The 21,470-nt window shown below is 44.7% G+C and overlaps 1 protein-coding gene across 1 annotated transcript in view; it reads right to left on the bottom strand.

The window, feature by feature from the left end:
* Positions 1-1,203: 1,203 nt before the first annotated feature.
* Positions 1,204-21,470, bottom strand: part of LOC144756202 (E3 ubiquitin-protein ligase TRIM39-like) — a 154,223-nt gene continuing 133,956 nt past the window's right edge. Inside the window, exons 8-10 of the mRNA XM_078645809.1 lie at positions 12,490-12,510; positions 12,367-12,393; positions 1,204-3,330 (exon numbers count right to left, since the gene is read on the bottom strand). Coding sequence (XP_078501935.1) covers positions 2,789-3,330; positions 12,367-12,393; positions 12,490-12,510 — 590 coding nt within the window. The 3' untranslated portion in view covers positions 1,204-2,788. The remainder of the gene's footprint in view (positions 3,331-12,366; positions 12,394-12,489; positions 12,511-21,470) is intronic.

Raw genomic sequence — 21,470 nt, 5'->3', positions numbered from 1 at the left:
ACTTCGGCCGTGGTTCGATTATTTCTGGTAAGCGGGCCCGCCTTTTAAATACTTATGCCTTTGTATCTCCAGTGTCTCACTGGTTTTTTATACCCGATATTTTCGGCTTGCCAGCCTAATTTAATAGTTCGCCTGTGCGGCCGGGTCTTATCCTGTTCTTTCCCCTGTCCCGATCCATTTATTAGATCTTGTTTACCATCTGTCCCAAGGGGTTTTACGTTTAATCTCCATCAGCAGCCCGTCTCTTACAGAAACCACCCGTTGACCTGACATCGCACATTTGACTAAATGTCTGAAGACCACCCTTGTTCAGAACCCAAACTAGTTGCTGATGTTTTGTTTCATCCCTTTCAGTATCTCTAAAGACCCTTAGGACCGAAACTGGATACCCGGGTTCCTGCAGACTATGCCTCTGATGCTGTCCGTCTAGCCTCTTTGACCGCTTGACATCGTGTTTGCCGCGTATATGGTAATTATCAGCTGTTCCCCCTCCTTCTTTCCGTTTTTTCCATTTAGGGAATGTTGAGACAAACTTGTTAGCTGGGTTTCTGCCCTTGAGAATCACCTTACGAATAATTCTATGCTAAGGAATAGGTCCTTGAATCTCGCTCTTTTTCGAATTTGTGTAAATCCCCTGGTAGCGTGTATAACCTGGCCTTAATTGATTCCTTTCTTCCATCCAGCAGTTTCCGGTTATTGCTTGGAGACGGGATTCTGAAATTTCGCGAATGTCCTTATGTCAGGAATGAGGACTTTTTATCTGTGCCTAATCTGAAAAAGGAACGTTTTAACTAGGTGAGTGTGTGGTTGACACTACGTTCTGCTTTCGCAAACAGATAATGAGAGTTCCGGCATTCCCCCATCATCTTTGCCTGACTACTTATGATGTTTTATCCTTCTTCCATAGAATTACATCTTAGGCATTTGTGTCCCCCCCTCCATGGAATTTGGGATCGTTAGATGTGAGATATTCTCCCGAAGGCTACTAAACCAGCCTAACCCTTAGGTAAAACCTTTGAAATTGTTTTCGGACTAGATTTGGAGACCTTCTGTCTTTTCTAGAAAATGCAGCCATGTTCTCCGTAGGGATTTATGTAAATCCTTGAAAGGACCGTTACCGATATTACTGAGAAGTATGAATTGTCCAGAATGGGATATTTGTGGTATCCGGTTGAATGACTGAGTGTTGTGCGGTTACGGGGGTTTTTCCTTTGTTCGCCCAATGTGTGAACTCTATCTGCATGTATTTCTATCGATTATTGATGAACAACACTTGAGCTCATTGCATTCATGGCTCTAATGAAGGTACTCAGACCTTTCTTAAAGTATAAATTCCAAATGCTTGCATGTTTCTATTTATCAATTTTGAATCTATTGCAAATTATGGAACTAAAATAATTGAGAAACGTTGCTGCAATACAGTGTTTCCATGAATGAAATTGTAAAAAGATGTTTTTTATGTACCATAGATTGGCCACAGGTTTGATTGTTGTGTTCTGCCCCACTCCACCGACGTGAAAGCCCTGATGAAGGTGCCACCATAAGATCGGGCCAAGCACCGAAACGCACGTCGGCGTTGTCATTTTGGATCCTGCTAGTTCTATCTAGGGTCTCCAGCTTTCTGCTGAGAAGACTCTTCAGGGTCCCTTCAATGTATCACTATGTGAATTAATGATGAGGATGGTGTATGAACTGTGTTGTGTGTGTTTAGCTGTTTGTGTGAGGAGGCATAAGTGAAGAGAAAGGATGATGTTGGATGATTGCTGAGAGGGTGAGGTGGGGCCTATATGGAACCTTGTTAATTGTGATTTGTTATCAATTTTATTGTTATTTAACTATCGATACACTATGGAACTATACACTAAAAAGAGAATAAAAAGTTCTATTTTTTCTACATGTGGTCTGATTAATCGTGTGGCCTGACCGTGTCTTGTGGTGAGCTCAATGTTGTTAATTTAAAACCTTTGGACTCCTTGCGACCCGCTAATTTGTATCATTTAGGGCAGATCGTTTCTAGTTTGGTTGCTCTTGTTTTCCCCTGCTGTCTGCCCTGCATTTTGTACCAGGGGGCCTCGTTCTTTATTCGTCATTTCTAGGGGGTTCATGCCCCCCAAAAATATACATCTGACTACAAGCCTAACTTTGGCAAAAGGTGGGTGTAAAAACACAATTGAAAAGTTGATCACCCAGCATTTTGTACAAATGAAAATGTTAATGACAATTATATTTTTTGTTAGAATAATAATAATAAAAGGAAACAAATGTATTACTGTCGTCCATTCTACTGAGATGATGTAGGCAATATCCAGATAATTTCCTAATCAAAAAAACAAAAACAATAGAGGTAAACATGTCATTTTTTAGCTCTCCTTGATACTGGACAGGATCTTAGGGAGGGATTCAATGACCAAGGCTCCTGACACGTGTGGGCAGTATCCTCGCTCACAGCTTTGTCCCTGGTTGGGGAGAGATGCACATTCCACTGTACTAACTGGCCAGTGCTCAGCCATACTCAAGAACAAAGATGATATGCTTGTCCCTGCACAGCAATGCTTCTGAAACAAATTCCTTCACTCCTCTTCAGTATTATGGAGAATTGAGATGCAAACAGAGGTTGATATAGAAACTATACTGCTGTTCTAATGTGAATTTCTACCATCTTAAACAATGCATAGAAACAAATGGCTCTATTTGGTGGGTGGCACTTGATATGAGTCTGCTGACTGCACGCTATGAATGGAAGTGGGCACCAGAATACATTTTTACATGGCCCTGCTGACAGCTGCTCTCAGTCTTGTGTCACCGGCAAGATCCGCAGCGTCCCCCCATTCTTCCCTTCATCATTAGTCTCTGGACTGAAGAAGGGCCGCAGAGTGGGGGGGAAGGATGCTCCGGAGAAGGTGAAGAGCTGAGACCGGTCATTCACATTGTACACCGAGAGCCTGCCCGCCTCATAGTCCAGGAAGAGAGCGACAGCCTTGGGGGGTACACTGGGGAACAAGGGGGTGAGAAGGGAGGTGTTAGCTTCATATTTACCATCGCTGAGAGACACTGTCCAGTATCCATTCTCAGGTGATGGTGTGCTCTGCCCCTTCCTGCTCACAGCCTCATCACACACCCCCAGGGTAAAGATAGTTTTGTACCCCCATTCCACCTCCCAGTAATGCCTCCCAGAGCTCAGCTTCTGGGTCCCCAAGACATCAGAAAATGTAGTAAATCTCTGGGGCGTGTCGGACAGATCCTGCTTTATGTCTCCGTGTCTCACGCTCCTTCCGTCCTCGGACAGGATGAGCTCCCGATAAGCAGTGTCCGGATCCAGGGTCACCGCAGCTGAAAGACACAGAAACAGAGATGAGAGCTCAGAAATCCGCCATCCACAACAAACCCATCACTCATACTCAGCCGGTCGCTGCAGCAGCAAGAGAGCTCCATTCAATCCTGATGCATAACTCCCGACTGACGTCATCCCCATGTCAGCAGCACCCCCTTTAAACACAGTAATCATAACAATGTATATCCATAGTCACAGTTTTTTTCCAAAACGCAATTCATGGTGCACTATTGTAGTCTGTGAGTAACAGGTTACTATGTAATTACTCACAACTGAATCAAGAGTGGAGTGGAGGTGGAAGTCCTCTGAACTGAGGAGTTTGGGAACAGGAGCACTGAGTTACTGGCTTTCACCAAATGTTTAACATCTGAAGCAGAAAACCATCTGACAGATAATATTCTGCTGCTGGGATCCCTGCAGGGCTCAGTAGTGCTTATTTTAACAAAACATTTTTTTCCTGTGTTTTATTACTGGGCAGCTCATCTCCTGATGATTAACGGCTGACTTTTCCCAGCGCATCGGCTGGACTTAGAGGAATTCAGGGAGAAGAGGGCACACCACTACCTATACCGTCGGTACTCACAAACATTTTCTCAAGGGCCACAAAGTTTAGTCTGTGATGTGACAAGAGCCCCATCAATACCAGGTGCGTGGCAAATTCGGAAGGAGGGGGTGCAGTAAGGTGGGTATAGGGGAAGCGAAGCATACACATTTAGTGGCTGAATTGCGCCATGTGAAACCAGAAAGCCTTAGATTAATCCCAGCTTCCCCACTTTACCAAATTGTGTGTTACAAAATACACATTTTGAATTTTGAAGAGACGTTATCGTATTGTTACACTTTTGCTGCAAGTTAGCTTTGAAAATTAAGACGTTTCTAAAGTTAAGTGGAGCAGGACAACCTAGTAACTTACTTTTTTAAAACTTCAATTAACCTTTAAATATAGGTTTGCCTGTATATTAACATCTTTTTAATATAACTGCTGTTTTCAGTGAATAGCAGCCTAGTGCTGCAGTTGATCAGGGGGCCACATGTAAAGGTTAGTAGGCCTCATGTGGCCCCTGGGCCGTACTTTGAATATCACTGACCTATACACTGCTAGGGCAATACCGGCTCTACTCGAAGTGACGCTCAGGGCATAGCGAGACATGCTGCAACTAATTAGGTGGTATATAACATCCAAACAGGAGACGCCACTTTGGGTGGGAGACTGGTTGGGGGGGTTCCTGAGCAGGGCCTGCAATTTCAAGAAATGGGACATTGTAGGGCTTTCCAAACTGGGCAATGGGTGGGCAGGATCCCATTTGCAAACTCCAGGGAGAATACAAGTTGCAAAATTCCCAGTTTTATAGCCTGCTTGAGGCCTGACTGGTGTTGGAGTCTATCGGAGCACATGAGTTCACCGGCCTTTCTCTCCTTGGTGGGTAACAACCCTGATCAGATGTCTAGCCTCAGGGAAAAATGGCAAGCAGACCTTGTGTTTTGGAGGACAATGAGTGTAGAAAAGCACACTTCCGTCTTATACGGCTGCATTATCTGCACAGAGCCTACGACGACGACGGCTGAAATGCCAGAAACCGGTCCCCGGAAGCTTGTTTCCTTTCCAGTAAAGAATTGGCTTGGTAGTTTGGTCTGCCCTGTTCCCATGATGCACTGGGCCAGGGACAGACTAATTTGCATGTAGCCAGGTTCTGAGCTGGGATGGTGCAGTGAGCTAAAAAACGGTGATGGATCAAGCCCTGATCTTTTGACTGGGTAGGAGTGTTCTGCTTAATTCAGATACTCTGTCCATCACCACCCCCTTTTCTGAATCGTTTTTGGCCACTACAGGTGTGGCAGGGTATGCTCAGACATGAGTCCATTGCTCACTGCACCACCAGGATTCAAGCAAGCCGGGCCGACGACGGCTGAAATGCCAGAAACCGGTCCCCGGAAGCTTGTTTCCTTTCCAGTAAAGAATTGGCTTGGTAGTTTGGTCTGCCCTGTTCCCATGATGCACTGGGCCAGGGACAGACTAATTTGCATGTAGCCAGGTTCTGAGCTGGGATGGTGCAGTGAGCTAAAAAACGGTGATGGATCAAGCCCTGATCTTTTGACTGGGTAGGAGTGTTCTGCTTAATTTAGATACTCTGTCCATCACCACCCCCTTTTCTGAATCGTTATTACAACCTGGAGCAGATGTGAATGATGTGTGGTCAGTCGGACCCAGGGTGCCGCCACACTGGGACCTTCTTCCATGATATGGGAGTAGCCTAGGGTCACACAATATTGGGAAGGAATTGGCAGCGAACTTGGCCTGGCCTCAAGAAGGTGGGTGCACCTCACCCCTAAACTGGCACTGCTAGGTGTGGTCAAACAGGGAGGCGGCATCTGGGAGAACAACTGACATTGGGAATTGGATGTATGGTGGCCAATCACAACAGAGCTAGCTGGTGTATCTCCAGGGAGGACTCGACCATTCAAGACTGGGCTAGAAGGGGAATGGACCACTGTCCTCTCAAGGAACAAGAGGTAAATTAGGGGAGAGGCTGCCCACACGAACATTACAAATCAGGTGGTTGGCCGGCATGCTGGCAAGGGAGTCAGAGCTAATTCAGACCTGTGGCTTTACAGGGAGAAAGACCCACTAGGTGCAGGGATCTAGGATTAGTGGGGCGAACCTCACTTCACACAACCCAACTGCAATGAGAGGGGTGTATGGGTGGGACACATAGTGGAAGATTACAAATGTGAGAGACATCGATTTTGGCTACTGGCCCTGTGTGGAGGAGAGAGTTATATTGTAACTGCAATGACGTGTACTTATTTATTACTGAAACCAATAAAAATTGTTTGGATTTTTTTTCTTCTGTTATCAAGAGTCCACAATGTGTGTGCATTTAGATAGACTGCTCACCGACTACAGACCAACCAATTTACATGGTGCCACCATGTGTCACACAGCATCAATATCTTTCACACAGGCAAACAGCGAAGATACTTTCATACAAAAGGAGCACAAAAATGTGATGCTCGCCTTTGTTTGGCTAGTAGGAAGACTAGACATGGCCTTAAGTAGTGTGTGATGGCTTCAGTCTTTGTTAGACCAATCCTTCTGATGGCATGTCCACCAGCGGTACCTCTTCTAAAAGAGTTTTCCCAGTAGAGCAGCCGGTTGCTCTGACATCATGAAAACCAGCCTCCCCTGACCTATAAATGATGCAGGTAATGTGAAAGGTGGTAGAGCAGGATATCCAACTGTTTTTAGTAGATGTTCCATTATCATCCACCTATAAATAAAGATCATAATATTTTGTTGGAAATGAGCAAAGGTACTTCAGACATTAAATGATGTGACGTTTACAGTCGAAGATGGAGAGGTAGTCAAGCCATGTTTGGTAAGGGGAGACAAGTTAGTATACACTTCTTTGTAGGTTTAGTTAGAGATGATTGTGAGCCATCGAGAGCTGAATTTTCTGAAATGCCAAAGAGTGAGGACATCTTCACATATAATATGTCTCATTGGCGCATTAGTGGTATAATATGACTGCAGGGTAAAGTAAAAAATAAAATCTTGAGGAACTTTTTGTGAGAGAAATGGGCCAAGAAAGAGGCTAACTTATGTGCTGTGAGCGATTCATCCTAGAAGAGAAGAAAAAACTCAGGACAGTACTATGTAGATATATGAAATCTTTTAGTGTTAAAGTAGAGCCTTATGACTGACCATAGCAAAGCTGCAGCCTAGCTAAAGAGACTAATACCATTATCCACCAATCAAATATAGGGAAGGCATCCTGAAGTAGCTTCTTTACTGTAACCTGGTCATAGGTCAGATGGAAACTCATCCAGGAGGTTACTTTCAAATATGATATAAGTTATTTGAGTCATCAAGAAACTCTCCGGGGCTTCGGCAAGAATTGAAGTCCTGACATTATAAACATTTTTGGATACTCTTGGTGTTCGGAGTTATTTTTTAATAAAGCTTCAAATAACCTGCTTTATAGCAGTCTGAAATATGTCTAGAATTACTTATGTATTTTACAAGTAGATCTGGAAAGGGACCATCTGATGGGCTGTCCATTTGAAATGGCATTGGTGTTCTCGCATTTAAAGGCAGCCAGTTCTATTCGGATGTTCTGTGAAGCAGCGTAAGAAGAGTTTAGTGACAGAGGATATTGAATGTCAATTTTCTGGTGGAAAAATTTAACAAATTCTTTGCATCTCAACTCTGGTTTAAATGGGGGGGGGAGGAGGAATGGTGGATTTTAATTAATTTGAAACTTGTTAAAACAGTATACATACTAATTCATATGTTAAGACATCATTTTTGCAGGACAAACGGAAGGATTTTGTTTCCATATCCTTTCGGTAACTCAATCTGTTTTTCTTTCTTCAGTCAAATGGACACTGAAGGATTACGTGGAGACTATGCCCTTCACCATTTTTTCTTAAGAGGGCCTAAAACATTCGGTCACTGGAGTGCAAATTTAATGAATTGATATCTTCTTTTTTCAAACTTTATGATTTTGAAATACAATGCCATAAAGAATATTCCATTACATAATTCACACATAATGCAAGACCTTAAAGAGAATAAGCATAGGTCTAAACTGATTCTTCATATATATCATATCTAGTGGGCCTGGTGGCTTAGGGGACTAAATCCTCCCCTGTAGGGACCTGTGTTCAATCTCATGGTCCAGGTTCAAATCCTGGTGGGACCACTCAGTCTTTTATCCTTCGGAGGTCGATAAAATGAGTACCACTGACTTGTGTTAACAATAAACATCTGCTATTCGGTGCCAAGATACCCTTGGGTGAATGTGAGCTTTACGAATACACGTTAAGTTAAGTTAGTGGGGTAACCTTGAGCCTTGTCACATGGGATCAGTATTGTGATCTGCGCTGTTCTTTAGAGGTGCCTTGCAACCTAGTAATCATCATACAGTAAGCTTCCTCAACTTTATTCAGGTAGGTCATGCCTTGAACGAGTCAGGAGTGCTCAAGGACTGGGTCTTTTGCATTGTTTGCAGCATACCATAATAATCATCTTCTGAAAGAAGGCTGCACCTCAAACAACCCCAAATGCCAATGCTCCAATAGTTCTTAATTTGTAAAACAATACGTGCCAGGGTTCTCGTTAGGAGGCCACTGGGCCTTGCACAATAGATTGTCCCTGCCATGCTGTCAATGATAGTAACAACACAACTACTAACCATCACACTCCTACAAGTGAGAAAATTCAGAATGGCTTAGGTGGAAGGTATTAGTCATTTTTTATGTATATTGCATTCATAATTAACCTTTGTTGTGGTCATCTCTAATTTAGCCAGACTGCGCCACCTTGTAACAGACTGTCACAAGCGCTGGTGTGGAAAATTAAGTGAATGTGCCAAGCACCAGAAACCACAGGCTTAAATTAAGCACATATCTGGTATATGTTAAAATCTTTGTAGAGCTGCAAATGTGTCTTGCTTACCATAGTTAAATGCTCATTAACCTTCTGAGATCGGCAGTTATGGATATTTCACTAGTATTCATAGATCACAAGGCACAGACATAAGTGCAAAAACCTGCCCCATTCACGCCACATGTAGAACATACATCAGAAATAGTGGGACATACCAGGTGCAGCCTGGACCGAGTAACACAGGCCTGATGAAGAAATTTAAAATGCAGCAACTTCTGCTTATAATTTAAAGACACTTTTTAAGTCTGTATGCCCACCTTTGTCCAATGCTCGTCAGTCAAGGCATGACCCAATTCTACCTCCCAAACTTCTAGAGATCCCCGAATGTCATGAGGTCCAGATCTCATTAAAACAGCATACATGAGTCAAGGACTGGTGCCTTATGTTGAGCAATCTATGTTTTATCAACTGTGCAGGATTTGTGTTACTTAGCAAATACATGTAACCTATGTAATCTTCAATTGTTTCATTACTTTGTGTTTTCCTTGATATTTGACATGATTTGAAATCATTTAAGGTTTCTGAAAAAAGTTTAAGAAAAGTGGAATAAATCACACAAGCTTGTGAATTCCATACATTGGCTTGTCATTTGAGTAACCTTGGAGTTCAAGCTACTGGACACCTTTTTCATATACAACTTATCTGTGAGTAGAGCACCGAGTGGCTCCACGTAGAAGCTGAAGATGACTAGGGACAAAATGGAGTCCTGGCTTACTCGGTCAGTAACAGTGATTTTTTGGGCTTTGGAGGGGACTATATGAATAAATTGGTGTTGGCTGGAAAGGTGGGAGGAGAACTAGTGATGGACACTGTCACTGAATCCCAGTCGATACTTCTGTGTTCGCTAAGATGATGGTAAATAACATTCAAACCTGTGGATGTAGAGAGATTAGATTTAAGCACCACACTAAAACTTCTAAAGGTGGAGAGAGATTCTGGTACTATGTATTCACATTGTAGGCAGGGTTATAATCACCTTCATCTGATTTTCTTCTTGATAACTATGATGGAATAATCAGGTGGGAAGAGTGAATCTATCTTGGTTTGTGAGGAATAATTTATCCAAGTTCCAATCAATCAAGAGAGCTATGCTATGTTCATTGATTACACCAACAATGTCTATGCTTGAGACATGGAGGAGAAAAGTAGCAGTTTTTTTAGTGCTGATTTAGGAATGGGGCTAGAGTCATCCCAAATAGGTTACAGTGGGCAACCTATGGGATGCAAGGTCAGTGAAGGTCTTTGTATTGAATTTGTAGTGATAAAAATACTGTTATTGGTACTTTATTCAAGTGTTTATGCAATTCCTAGAGATCAGAGGAGAATCGAATTAGAACGGTGTCTCTAGTCTTGAGTAATTCTACGAATGGCATCTATGGTCAATGAAACCTAAAAAGAGGATCATTATTTGAAGCGCTATTCAAAGATTTTTCTAATGAAAAAGTATGTCATTTGCATCCTGCTTCAATTCTTAAAAGAGAGCATAAGTATTCTTAGAGAGGAGACTGGGCTCTGAGTTTATCTTGTCACATGAAAGTACATGGCACTTGGAAAGTTCGAAAAATGTGGAAATAACTGCCAACCTTCCCAGTTTAGGACGCAGTCTACGGCTTTTTCAGCAGCCCTACCAGTTTATATTGGCAATATTACAGCTGTTCATGGGCCAGATGAGGCCTCGATGTTGTAGCTCACTGCCTTGTGCAGTGAAAACAGAATAACAATGTTGAGCACAGGCAGCAGAGGTGCAATTTATGAAGTGTCACTTGAAAGGGAAGCTAGAAGTGTCTTCATATGTGAGAAGAAAGCAGGGCAGTGAGTTGAGGGGCAGATAAGGGAAAGACAGCTCTAGAATGACAGCTCACCCTAAATGTGCTGACAGAAGAACAGTAAAACATGGAGTCACTAAAGGCCCGTCCTTACACCAGTGCCCGCAGCTTTTGGGGCACCATTACATTTGATTTCAACAATCCTACGACCTTTGGTGGATCTGCAAGACAGTTTGTCCTCCCTCATCGTAGGGTTGACCCAGGAAAATGATTCACAGTTTCACAAGTTGCATTATTTATTTCTTAGAAATTCTCATTATCAGCGAAAGCACATATTCTTATCCCCAGACACTTCCACACACATATATTCTCATTTCAGCAGAAATGCAGTGTTTGAGATAGAAAAAAAAAAAATGTGTTTCTTCTGGGTAAATGGAGGCTGGCATGTAACACAACTGAGCTAACTCTGGTTTTCAGAAACAGAGTGGGATGTGTGTGCCTGTCATCTGTCTGCCAAGTTCTCGCCACAAGGGACACAGGTTCTCCCTCCTTCATCATTTCCAGTAAAAGCATCAGGACCAACAACACCCCCAAGGGACACTAATCCAAGACCGGGAATGCTTATGGCTGGGCGTATGTCAAAAGATCCTGTATTTCCTCTCCTCCTCTGGAGTTTTGTAGAGACCACTAGGGCAGCACTACTTAAGGAGCACAGTGTCCCTGCTTGCGCCTTGCCACATATGTGAACAAGGGGCACTGAGCGCAAACAGGGACTGTGTGCCCCATTACATATAATGCACTGCCCCAGGGCACACAAGCTCGGGCTGACTTAGGTGCAGCACATTTGTGAAACTCGTACGGACTATTTGAAGCAGCCACTCCTTTATTCACTTGCAGGAGGCACCAGGTCTACATTTCAAAGGCAGGACAGACATCTCCCTTCAGGCAGTTGCACTGAATGGCTGACCACGTCTAAAGGGGGATGTCTGGGGGTAGGGGACGGGAGGGGGGGGGCAATCTTACAGTGCGTCACCTCATTGTGGCAGAGTGAGTGCACCTTCTGACTGCATCTGTGCCTCTATTTAAGCATCCATAATCTGGCGGATGTGCAGAGACAAACTGTTTCCCTCCTCTGCAAGCCACCTCACTCCTTTACAAATTAGTGCATGCCTCCTATTATCTCGATGATTCTATATGTGTACTAATGCTATTTGTATTACAGAAGTAGCAGCACAAGCCTATATGGTCACCTCTGGAATCCCATAATACACTGGGTGCACAGAAAGCAGACACACACACCCACACACATGCACACACCTGTTGCATCCCTGGGGCACTTAACGTAGAACGCCCCACATTATTTAGGCCACCTCTCCATGACAGTATGGATTCAAATGAGACTGAACACTTATTTAAGACTCTCTTTGACTCCAGATGATTTATACACTCTCCAATGTCTGCATTGTCATTGCTCTCCCTGTGACTCTCAACTTCTGGAAGCCTCCATCCAGCAGGGCCGGACTGGGAACTAAAACAGGCCCTGACAAAGTGCTCGGCCAGCCCCCCTCCCACCCACCCGGGTGTTAGGGGTGCGGCCGAGCTCTTTGCCAGGGCCGGTTTTCGGCTGATTTTGTTACAGGGCCGATTTTGCAGCTGTACTGCAAAAACGGCCCTGAAACAAAAACGGCCCCCAGGAGCCCAAAACCAGCCCCCACCCGTGCGGCGCACTGGGGAATTGCCCGGCGCCCGCTATGGCCAGTCCGGCCCTGCCATCCAGGGTTACGAGTTTGCAACTGTCAATATGAAAGATGTTTACTCACTTGCCCAGGATCTAATGTACGTCCACTCTGGAAGTAAGGAGAAAGTAGAATAAACTGTAAAATCAAATAATACTATGATAATTAGATTACACAAAACCATTCATTGCTATTTATTAAACTTACCCCGTTCTGTAGGAAAAGTGGCTGTATTAAAACAAAAAACAAAAAAAGGATTGATACATTACATCCCAAATCATATCAGTCCATTCATATTTGTCTTTCTATTGATTGAAACCATCCTATTACCCCCTCCTAATCCCACCCTTCGCTCCACCCGGTTCGCCCGCTTTTAATCGTTCTCCCGCTCATTCCTCCCTCCTTTCCACCCCTCACCCCCTAGCGGACCACTGCCTATCCAGGGGGGATGCACCAGATTTCCAAGGAGAAGATGAATCCTGGAAGTTATGGACACTTCAAACCTCACAGTCCAGGGTGAGGAGTAGGTGCTACTGGTATCAGATACTGTATTCTGGAACTCAACACTGCATCCTGGGGGAGGGGAAAGGGTCACGATTCAATCACGATAATTTCTGTATTTTATCTTGGTGGTGACTATTCATACTGTCTCTTGTTGCTTATGAGTAGATGTTCGATGCTAGGCTATCAGTTTCACACCTCTTGTCACTAACCAGATAACATGATAGAAGTGTGCCCCATGAATAGGTCAGATTTATGGCTACACTAGAAGAGACACAATAGCTAACATTAAGGCCCTCTGTCCCACTGGAGTCTCTTTTCTGGCCAGTTTGCTGCCCAGATTTCCAGATACATTATCACCCTATTGATTGATTGCTTTAATTCCCTTCACCTGGCAAACAGAGGTTATTATTACCCCTTCTCCCAGTGTCTGTACCTCCGAAAGACCTTGGTCAAGGCTGTCGGCTGAAAATTTGACTCTTAACTTGAAGGTTCCCGTCCCTCCCCTGTTTTGGACCCAGTACTGGCAGACGCGAATCTTAGTAGATGGTTGACCAGTGCACTTGACTCTGTCCTCCCAATAAGATCTGCAGTAAAGAGAGAGAAGAGAATGAGCTCTGCTCCCTGATATACGCCTGAGCTAAGAACCCTTAGAAGGGGTTGTAAAAAGCTTGAACGTGCCTGGAGGAAGGACTAGGAGGAGACCAGCAAGGCTGAATATCGCTCGGCGATAAGGGCATACAAACTTGCTCTTCTGTGCACTAAAGCCCAATTCTTTGAGGAGAGAATTAAGAACGCTTCAAACTCCTCCAGAGAAACCTTTCTAGTGGTTAAGGAGCTTTTGAGGGTTCCTGAGCCGCCCACAGCCAATGATAATTTAGAAGAAAAATGCAAAGATCTAGCAGACTATTTTCATACAAAAATAGTAAACATCCTATGTACCCTGCCCCAGATGACCAGAGAGCAGAGTCTAGCAGTGAATCAGTGGTACCCCCTGTTTATTTAGAAGCCTTTGGACCAGTATCTGTGGATGAGGTCCTCAAAGCTCTGGCCCCCATTAAGAGTGGCTCACCTTGTGATCCAGTTCCCATGAGGATTTTGAAACAGATCGGCTCCACCATCGCTAAACCTGTGACCGAATTGATCAATGCTTCTTTGGTGTCTGGCTTAGTCCCCCCGAACTGGAAGGGAGCAGTAGTAAAAGCTCTTTTGAAAAAGCCCAACTTAGATCCTCTTGACATGGCGAATTACAGGCCCACCTCATTGCTTCCTGGACTTAGTAAAATCACGGAAAGGTTGGTGAATCTCCATCTATCACACTTCCTTGAGTCCAATGGCCTGTTGAGAAGTTCGCAAACAGGCTTTCGGCCAGGACAGGGCACGGACACCGCCCTACTGGCAGTCGTTGAAGAAGCCAGAAGCATTTTGGATTCAGGAGGATCAGTGGCAGTGATCCTCCTGGACTTCAGTGCAGCTTTTGACACTGTCAATCATCAAGTGTTACTTCAACGGCTGTCAGATGTCGGGGTGACTGGGATGGCATTGAAATGGCTTCGGTCATTTCTTAGCGACCGGACCTACCAGGTATGGGAAGGCAGCACACGATCGGCATCAATCCACCTCCAATGTGGTGTACCACAGGGCTACTCCTTGAGCCCCACATTGTTCAACGTTTATATGGCCCCCTTGGAGGACGTGGTTGCTCCATTCAATATTAAAATCGTGAGCTATGCTGATGATACCCAGCTGGTGGTCGCTCTTTCCCAGTCTACCAAAAGCCCAGATATGCTGCATTCTTGCTTGTCCAAAGTCTACATCTGGATGTGTGAGTCAGCATTAAAGCTGAACGGTTCGAAGACCGACATTATGCTCTTAGGGCATAAAGGTTTTTCACTCCCCTGGACTATCTGGCCCAGTTGTCTGGGCACTCTCCCGAATCCCAAGGAGGAGATCAAGAGTCTCGGGGTATGGTTGGAGCAAGATCTCTCTTTCAGGACCCAGGCAAAAAAAATGGCAGGAGTCTGTTTCGGTCTTCTCCGGTCCGTGCGTAAAGTTCTGCCCCTCCTTCCATGGCTATCTAGGAAGTTGTTGATTCAGGGGTTGATTGTATCAAGACTGGATTATAGCAATGCTATCTATCTTGGTGCCCCTGAAGCAACGTTCAATAAACTACAGCAAATTCAAAATGCTGCAGCACGGCTACTTAAGAACATTCCTATGTCACGGTCGGCTAAACCTGCACTGAGGGCACTGCACTGGTTGCCGGTGCGTGAAAGGGTGAAATTTAAGTCCCTCTGTATTGCGCACAAAATTCTGCAGGGTACAGGCCCTCCCGTCCTGAAGAGTTTAGTTATACCCTAAAAGGCCAACAGAACCCTACGCTCAAACCAGAAACACTTGCTCAAGACCCCTAAAGTTAAAAAGGCACGTACAGGGGGAAGAAGATTCTCAGTGAATATTGCTGTACTCTGGAATTCACTCCCCCTATGTTTGCGTTCTGAGACTGGTCTCCTCCGTTTCCGCAAACTCTTGAAAACACATCTTTTTGTTAACTGCTGACCTTGAGTGCATGTGACTGTCACCTTTCTGTTTCTGGAACAAGCGCTGGGATGCTCCAGGGTAACTACGCACTATATAAGACTTTAAATTCATTTGTTTTACTTTCTCCCCTGAGGCGGAAGCCGGGGGCTCTTTGCCTAATCTTGTGCACTAATCTCGCTGTGATTTACTATAGCGTGTTAAAAATTTAAGCTGTGATTTACAATAGCGTGCTTTTAAAAATTGTAAATATCTTAATTGCCTGTTTTAAATATTGCGCTCACCTCGGAGCGAGAGTAACGTCGCCTCGAGGTCCCACATAGGCTCCTGTAGTCCACAGCCCACAGCGCTGTGTCTCACGCGCTGACACCTCACTTCACCCACCTCAGCAGCCATCTTGAGCGAGGTAAGGGTGGCGGTGTAGTCGTTGAACCCCTCCCGCACTCCCAGCCTTCTTAAGGGGTGGAGAGTTCTTTAGCCAGCAAATTCATTTGTTTTACTTTCTCCCCTGAGGCGGAAGCCGGGGGCTCTTTGCCTAATCTCGCTGTGATTTACTATAGCGTGTTACAAATTTAAGCTGTGATTTACAATAGCGTGCTTTTAACAATTGTAAATATCTTAATTGCCTGTTTTAAATATTGCGCTCACCTCGGAGCGAGAGTAACGTCGCCTCGAGGTCCCACATAGGCTCCTGTAGTCCACAGTCCACAGCGCTGTGTCTCACGCGCTGACACCTCACTTCACCCACCTCAGCAGCCATCTTGAGCGAGGTAAGGGTGGCGGTGTAGTCGTTGAACCCCTCCCGCCCTCCCAGCCTTCTTAAGGGGTGGAGAGTTCTTTAGCCAGCAAATTCATTTGTTTTACTTTCTCCCCTGAGGCGGAAGCCGGGGGCTCTTTGCCTAATCTTGTGCACTAATCTTGTGTTAAAAATGTAAGCTGTGATTTACAATAGCGTGCTTTTAAAAATTGTAAATATCTTAATTGCCTGTTTTAAATATTGCGCTCACCTCGGAGCGAGAGTAACGTCGCCTCGAGGTCCCACATAGGCTCCTGTAGTCCACAGTCCACAGCGCTGTCTCTCACGCGCTGACACCTCACTTCACCCACCTCAGCAGCCATCTTGAGCGAGGTAAGGGTGGCGGTGTAGTCGTTGAACCCCTCCCGCCCTCCCAGCCTTCTTAAGGGGTGGAGAGTTCTTTAGCCAGCAAATTCATTTGTTTTACTTTCTCCCCTGAGGCGGAAGCCGGGGGCTCTTTGCCTAATCTTGTGCACTAATCTCGCTGTGATTTACTATAGCGTGTTAAAAATTTAAGCTGTGATTTACAATAGCGTGCTTTTAAAAATTGTAAATATCTTAATTGCCTGTTTTAAATATTGCGCTCACCTCGGAGCGAGAGTAACGTCGCCTCGAGGTCCCACATAGGCTCCTGTAGTCCACAGTCCACATCGCTGTGTCTCACGCGCTGACACCTCACTTCACCCACCTCAGCAGCCATCTTGAGCGAGGTAAGGGTGGCGGTGTAGTCGTTGAACCCCTCCCACCCTCCTCCCACTTCCCCATGTATAAGGGCACTAGCTTTTCCCGTCCGCGCGCAGCGGGCGTGCGCAGCGGGCGTGCGCAGCGGGCGCGCCAAAGGCAAGCCCGTCTGCGCCCGTCCGCGCCGGGACCGGGCCGAGGGCCGTACCCCCTGGCCGATTGCTCTGTACCTCAGACCTATTCTACTCGCGAACGACCCTGTTAGAACTCAGACCATCGGCCGACTCGACTTGCCCACGACGAGATCCCTCAAACACATCACATGACCTTGGTGCGACTTGCCCACACTGCAGCTACTCTATCCCTTTACATACAGTTATTGCGCATTCTAAGCATTCGACCATTACTAAAGACCAATCGTTTCTAATAGCACTCATCAACGCCCGCTCACTATGTAAACATAGCCAAGAAGTAGCCGATCTCATTACTGATAACAAGCTTGATATTCTTTTTGTTACCGAAACCTGGACTAATGAGTCATCAGAACCAGACTTAGTCACCGCGGTTCCAAGCGGATACAAAGCTTATCGGCAGGACAGAGCCAGGAAAAAAGGAGGTGGTCTAGCTATTATAGCTAGAGACCGCTTCACCGTCACTATCACTCCTATTCCCTCTATCCATTGTGAAGCACTACAGTTTAGAATAAAGCTCTGCTCACTATCCAGTTTTAAGGGAGTATTGATTTACCGCCCCCCAGGGACAAAAATTGGTTTCCTTGCCAATTTTACTACAATGATGGAAACTTTAGCTACAGAAAACACGCTAACTGTTTTAGGAGACTTCAATTTCCACTTAGACCAGGCTGATCAAACTGATACAGCCTCTCTTATAGCGGACATGGAAACACTGGGGCTGAAACAATTAGTCGCCAAGGCCACGCACTTAGCGGGCCACACTCTAGACGCTATATTCTCCAATGTGGACGGCCTCTAAATAACGGACATCCGTCCAATGCCGTGGACCGATCACTATGCCATATTCGGTAAAATTACCACCAACTCCTTACAAAATATGAAACCCGCCACAATAGACCATGCCCCTTTTAAAGATTGGAAGAATATCAATCCAACTGAGCTGAAAACACAGTTGGACAATACCAGTCCATCGATTTCCACTGACTCCAACGTGGCCACACAACAATTTTACACCTGGCTTGCTCAGGCTACTGAGCACACCGTCCCCATTAAAACTCTGTCCAGGAATAGATCAAAACCGACTGCCCCATGGTATTCCAACGAGCTAAGACAGCAAAAACAAATTAATAGGAACCTGGAAAGATGCTGGAGAAAAACCTACGACATAGCAAGCAAGAAAGTCTATAAAGATGCTCTGGCACTTTACAAATCCATGATCATTAAAGCAAAAAAACTATTTTATACCAATCAAATTGATCATGCCAAAAACTCCAGTAAACGTCTATATGAAATCACTAAGACACTGGCAGGAAATGCCCCCGACCTTATTCCCCCTCCTTCCCAAGCTCTCTGCGAGGCCGTGGCAAAAATTTTCTTCACTAAGGTGAACAATATTTTTCAATCTTTCACATCTAAACCATCTATGACGAACGTCGCTCCATCAGGTCCACATCAGACTACTGTTTTTATTAGTTTCCAGAAATTGACAGATGACCACATAAAAAGCATAGTCTCTACAATTAAAACAGGCTCTGCTCTAGACCCCTGCCCTTTATCAGTGTTACCACCAGTCCTGGACTCCATTATACCAACGCTGACACAAGTCTGCAACTCCATCTTGTCCTCAGGGAATTACCCCAATCTACTAAAGAAAACTTTATTGAAACCCCTACTAAAAAAACCTGGCCTAGACAAAAATGAACTCAAAAACTACAGGCCCATTGCGAGTCTACCGTTTTTGGCTTAATTGGCCGAAAAGGCATCGAGAAACATCGATTGTTGGATAATAATATTAATAATAATAATCCACATTTGTAAAGCGCACAATCACCCGTTAGGGTCTCTAGGCGCTGGGGGCCGTCGGGAAGATTAAGCGAGCTATTGCCCAGAGTCACATGGTGCTGGGCTAACCTGCCGCCGGGGATCGAACCGTGATCCCCAGATTCCAGCGTCAGTCGCCCTGGCCGCGGCGCCACACCTCTTGGTGTGGCGCCGCGGCCTCCTAAAGCCATACTGGATGACTCTCAGTATGGCTTTAGGAGATTTCACGGGACTGAGACCGCCCTTATCAAGGCTGCCGACGACGTCAGGGCCATAAGGGATCAAGGTGGGACTGCTATTCTAGTCTTACTTGATCTGTCAGCAGCTTTCGACACGGTCGACCATAACACCCTGGTCGATCGTGTCGGAAGGCTAGGCATCAGTCACTCTGCCAAAGACCTGCTTGCCTCCTTTCTCGCCGAGAGAACTCAAGCGGTCACCCTTGGACCGTTCCGGTCGGCTCAACTCACATTGCCATGCGGTGTCCCCCAAGGCTCATCCCTTAGTCCGACACTATTTAATATCTATGTGTCGGACCTTGCAAATGTCATCAGAGCATATGGGATGAGCCTAACATCTTATGCGGATGACACGCAGCTGGTTCTGGCCATTAAGGGTGATGGAGGACAGGTGGCCCACAACTTCAAAAATGGAATGACGGAAATAGGAGCATGGATGGCCACAAACTGTCTAAAACTCAACTCAGAGAAGACTGAGGTAGTCATCTTTGGACCTCTTCTCCCAGAATGGCCAACATGCTGGTGGCCACCGGCCTTTGGTACACCCCCCATCCCAACCGCAAAGGTCAGGAATCTGGGAGTCATTTTCGACAATGGTCTCAGCTTTATGGACCATGCAAATAAAGTTGCGACAACGGCCCATTACAAATTAAAAATGATAAGGAAGATTAGCCCCTTTCTCCCAGAGGCATTAATCAAAACACTGGTATGTTCCTTAGTCTTGTCCTCACTAGACTACTGTAACGGACTCTTTCTTGATGCTCAGGCCAGGGTCATAAACAAGCTTCAGTCCATACAGAATGCGGCGGCACGCCTGCTCTCTGGAACTGCCAAATTTCACCCCATTTCAGAAACAATAAGACAATATCACTGGCTCACCATCAAAAATCGAATAAAGTTTAAGTCCTTATGTATAGTCTATAAAACCCTCAATAACCAAGGACCTCATACTCTGAAGGATCAACTAAAACTTTACATTCCCCGCAGACATCTTCGATCCTCGGAGCTCCATCAATTAGTTATTCCTCGATCAAAGACGGTGTCATGGAGTGACCGCCGTTTTCTTGTGGCTGCTCCTAAACTATGGAACACACTTCCTCAACACATTAAGATGAGTCCCTCTCTCCTTCAGTTTAGGAAACTTGTAAAGACATGGCTGTTCAACCAATGAAATTATCTGCACAACTAGGAAACAAATGAATGGTCTAGCGCCGAGACGCCTCAGGGTATTCGCCGCGCTCTACAAATGTCAAAAATAAAATAAAATAAAATAAAATAAATAATAATAATAATAAATAATCATTTAGTACTCAAGCTCCTCTTTGTCATCTTCTCTGACATTGATTCCTCCACATATTTTCTAATGAACCTCACAATATTGTTCCATATCACCTAATTGAGTTGTGACAAGTGAAAAGAAGAACCAAACCAAAAGCAGAACATCTTCAGCTAAGCAGATGCATTTATTTATTTATCTGGAAATAACTATCGAAGTGGTGGTAGCTTTGAAACTTTCAGCTTGAGGTTGTTATTAATGCCTCAGTTCCTTTTTTTGTTCTTTGATGTGGTATTAATTCTAGCATATATTTCTAATAAATTAACCTTTTCAATAAATAAAGCACCCAGTTTAAAGATACGTATTTTTTTACATTCCTTCTGTATTCATCCAAAGTTATTTTATTTGATGTGCTCCCACTTATGTATTTCCCCTGTAAAAAAAGAATGTTTCGAGCACAATGTTACCACGCTTGTAAAAGAAAAGGAACATTCATGTTTGAAAACAAAAGGGTTTAGCACTTTGTGAAACGGTCATACAGAACGCAACATAACATTTTTTAAGGGTTTACTAAACACAAATTGTGATTTTTGCTAAATTCTATTTCTCTATAGCACATGCTTGAAGGTATCCAAACACTGCACATACACCAAAAGGTAATGTTTACAAAAGTACTGAAGTGACAGTAATTATTTTAAATGTCTTAGTAATGAAAGTACCCGCTCCATCTTTTCCCTGTTTACCAATAACAGGGTGATATATTCATTTGTTCTTTGCCTGTTTATATAAGGAAAGTAGGGAGTTACCAAGGGTTTTGGGGGAGCATACATAAGATCGCCCACCGTGCGGTTTGGTTGGTGGCAATACAACCTCCACTGAATCAGTCACATTACTGAAGGTTTCTTAAATTGTTGCACGTTTTTTCAACACTAAGAAGCATGAAGTAAAATGTCAGTTATGCCGCGGCTGTGGCAATTAGACACTCTTCCCCTTCACAGAATAATCCCAAAGAGGGGTCCTTATTCAGAAAAAATAACACTAATGTCCCTGATGAACTGGAAGGCATTATTCTTTTCTGGGGCCATCATGGTGCACCTGGGTGAACCATGGAGGAATCTGGAACGTTGTCTGTGGCCCAGTAT

This window comes from Lissotriton helveticus, chromosome 5_1, assembly GCF_964261635.1.
Source record: "Lissotriton helveticus chromosome 5_1, aLisHel1.1, whole genome shotgun sequence".
NCBI lineage: Eukaryota > Metazoa > Chordata > Amphibia > Caudata > Salamandridae > Lissotriton > Lissotriton helveticus.
The sequence above is the reverse complement of the archived record's forward strand: the minus strand, read 5'-3'. Positions and strand labels throughout refer to the sequence as shown.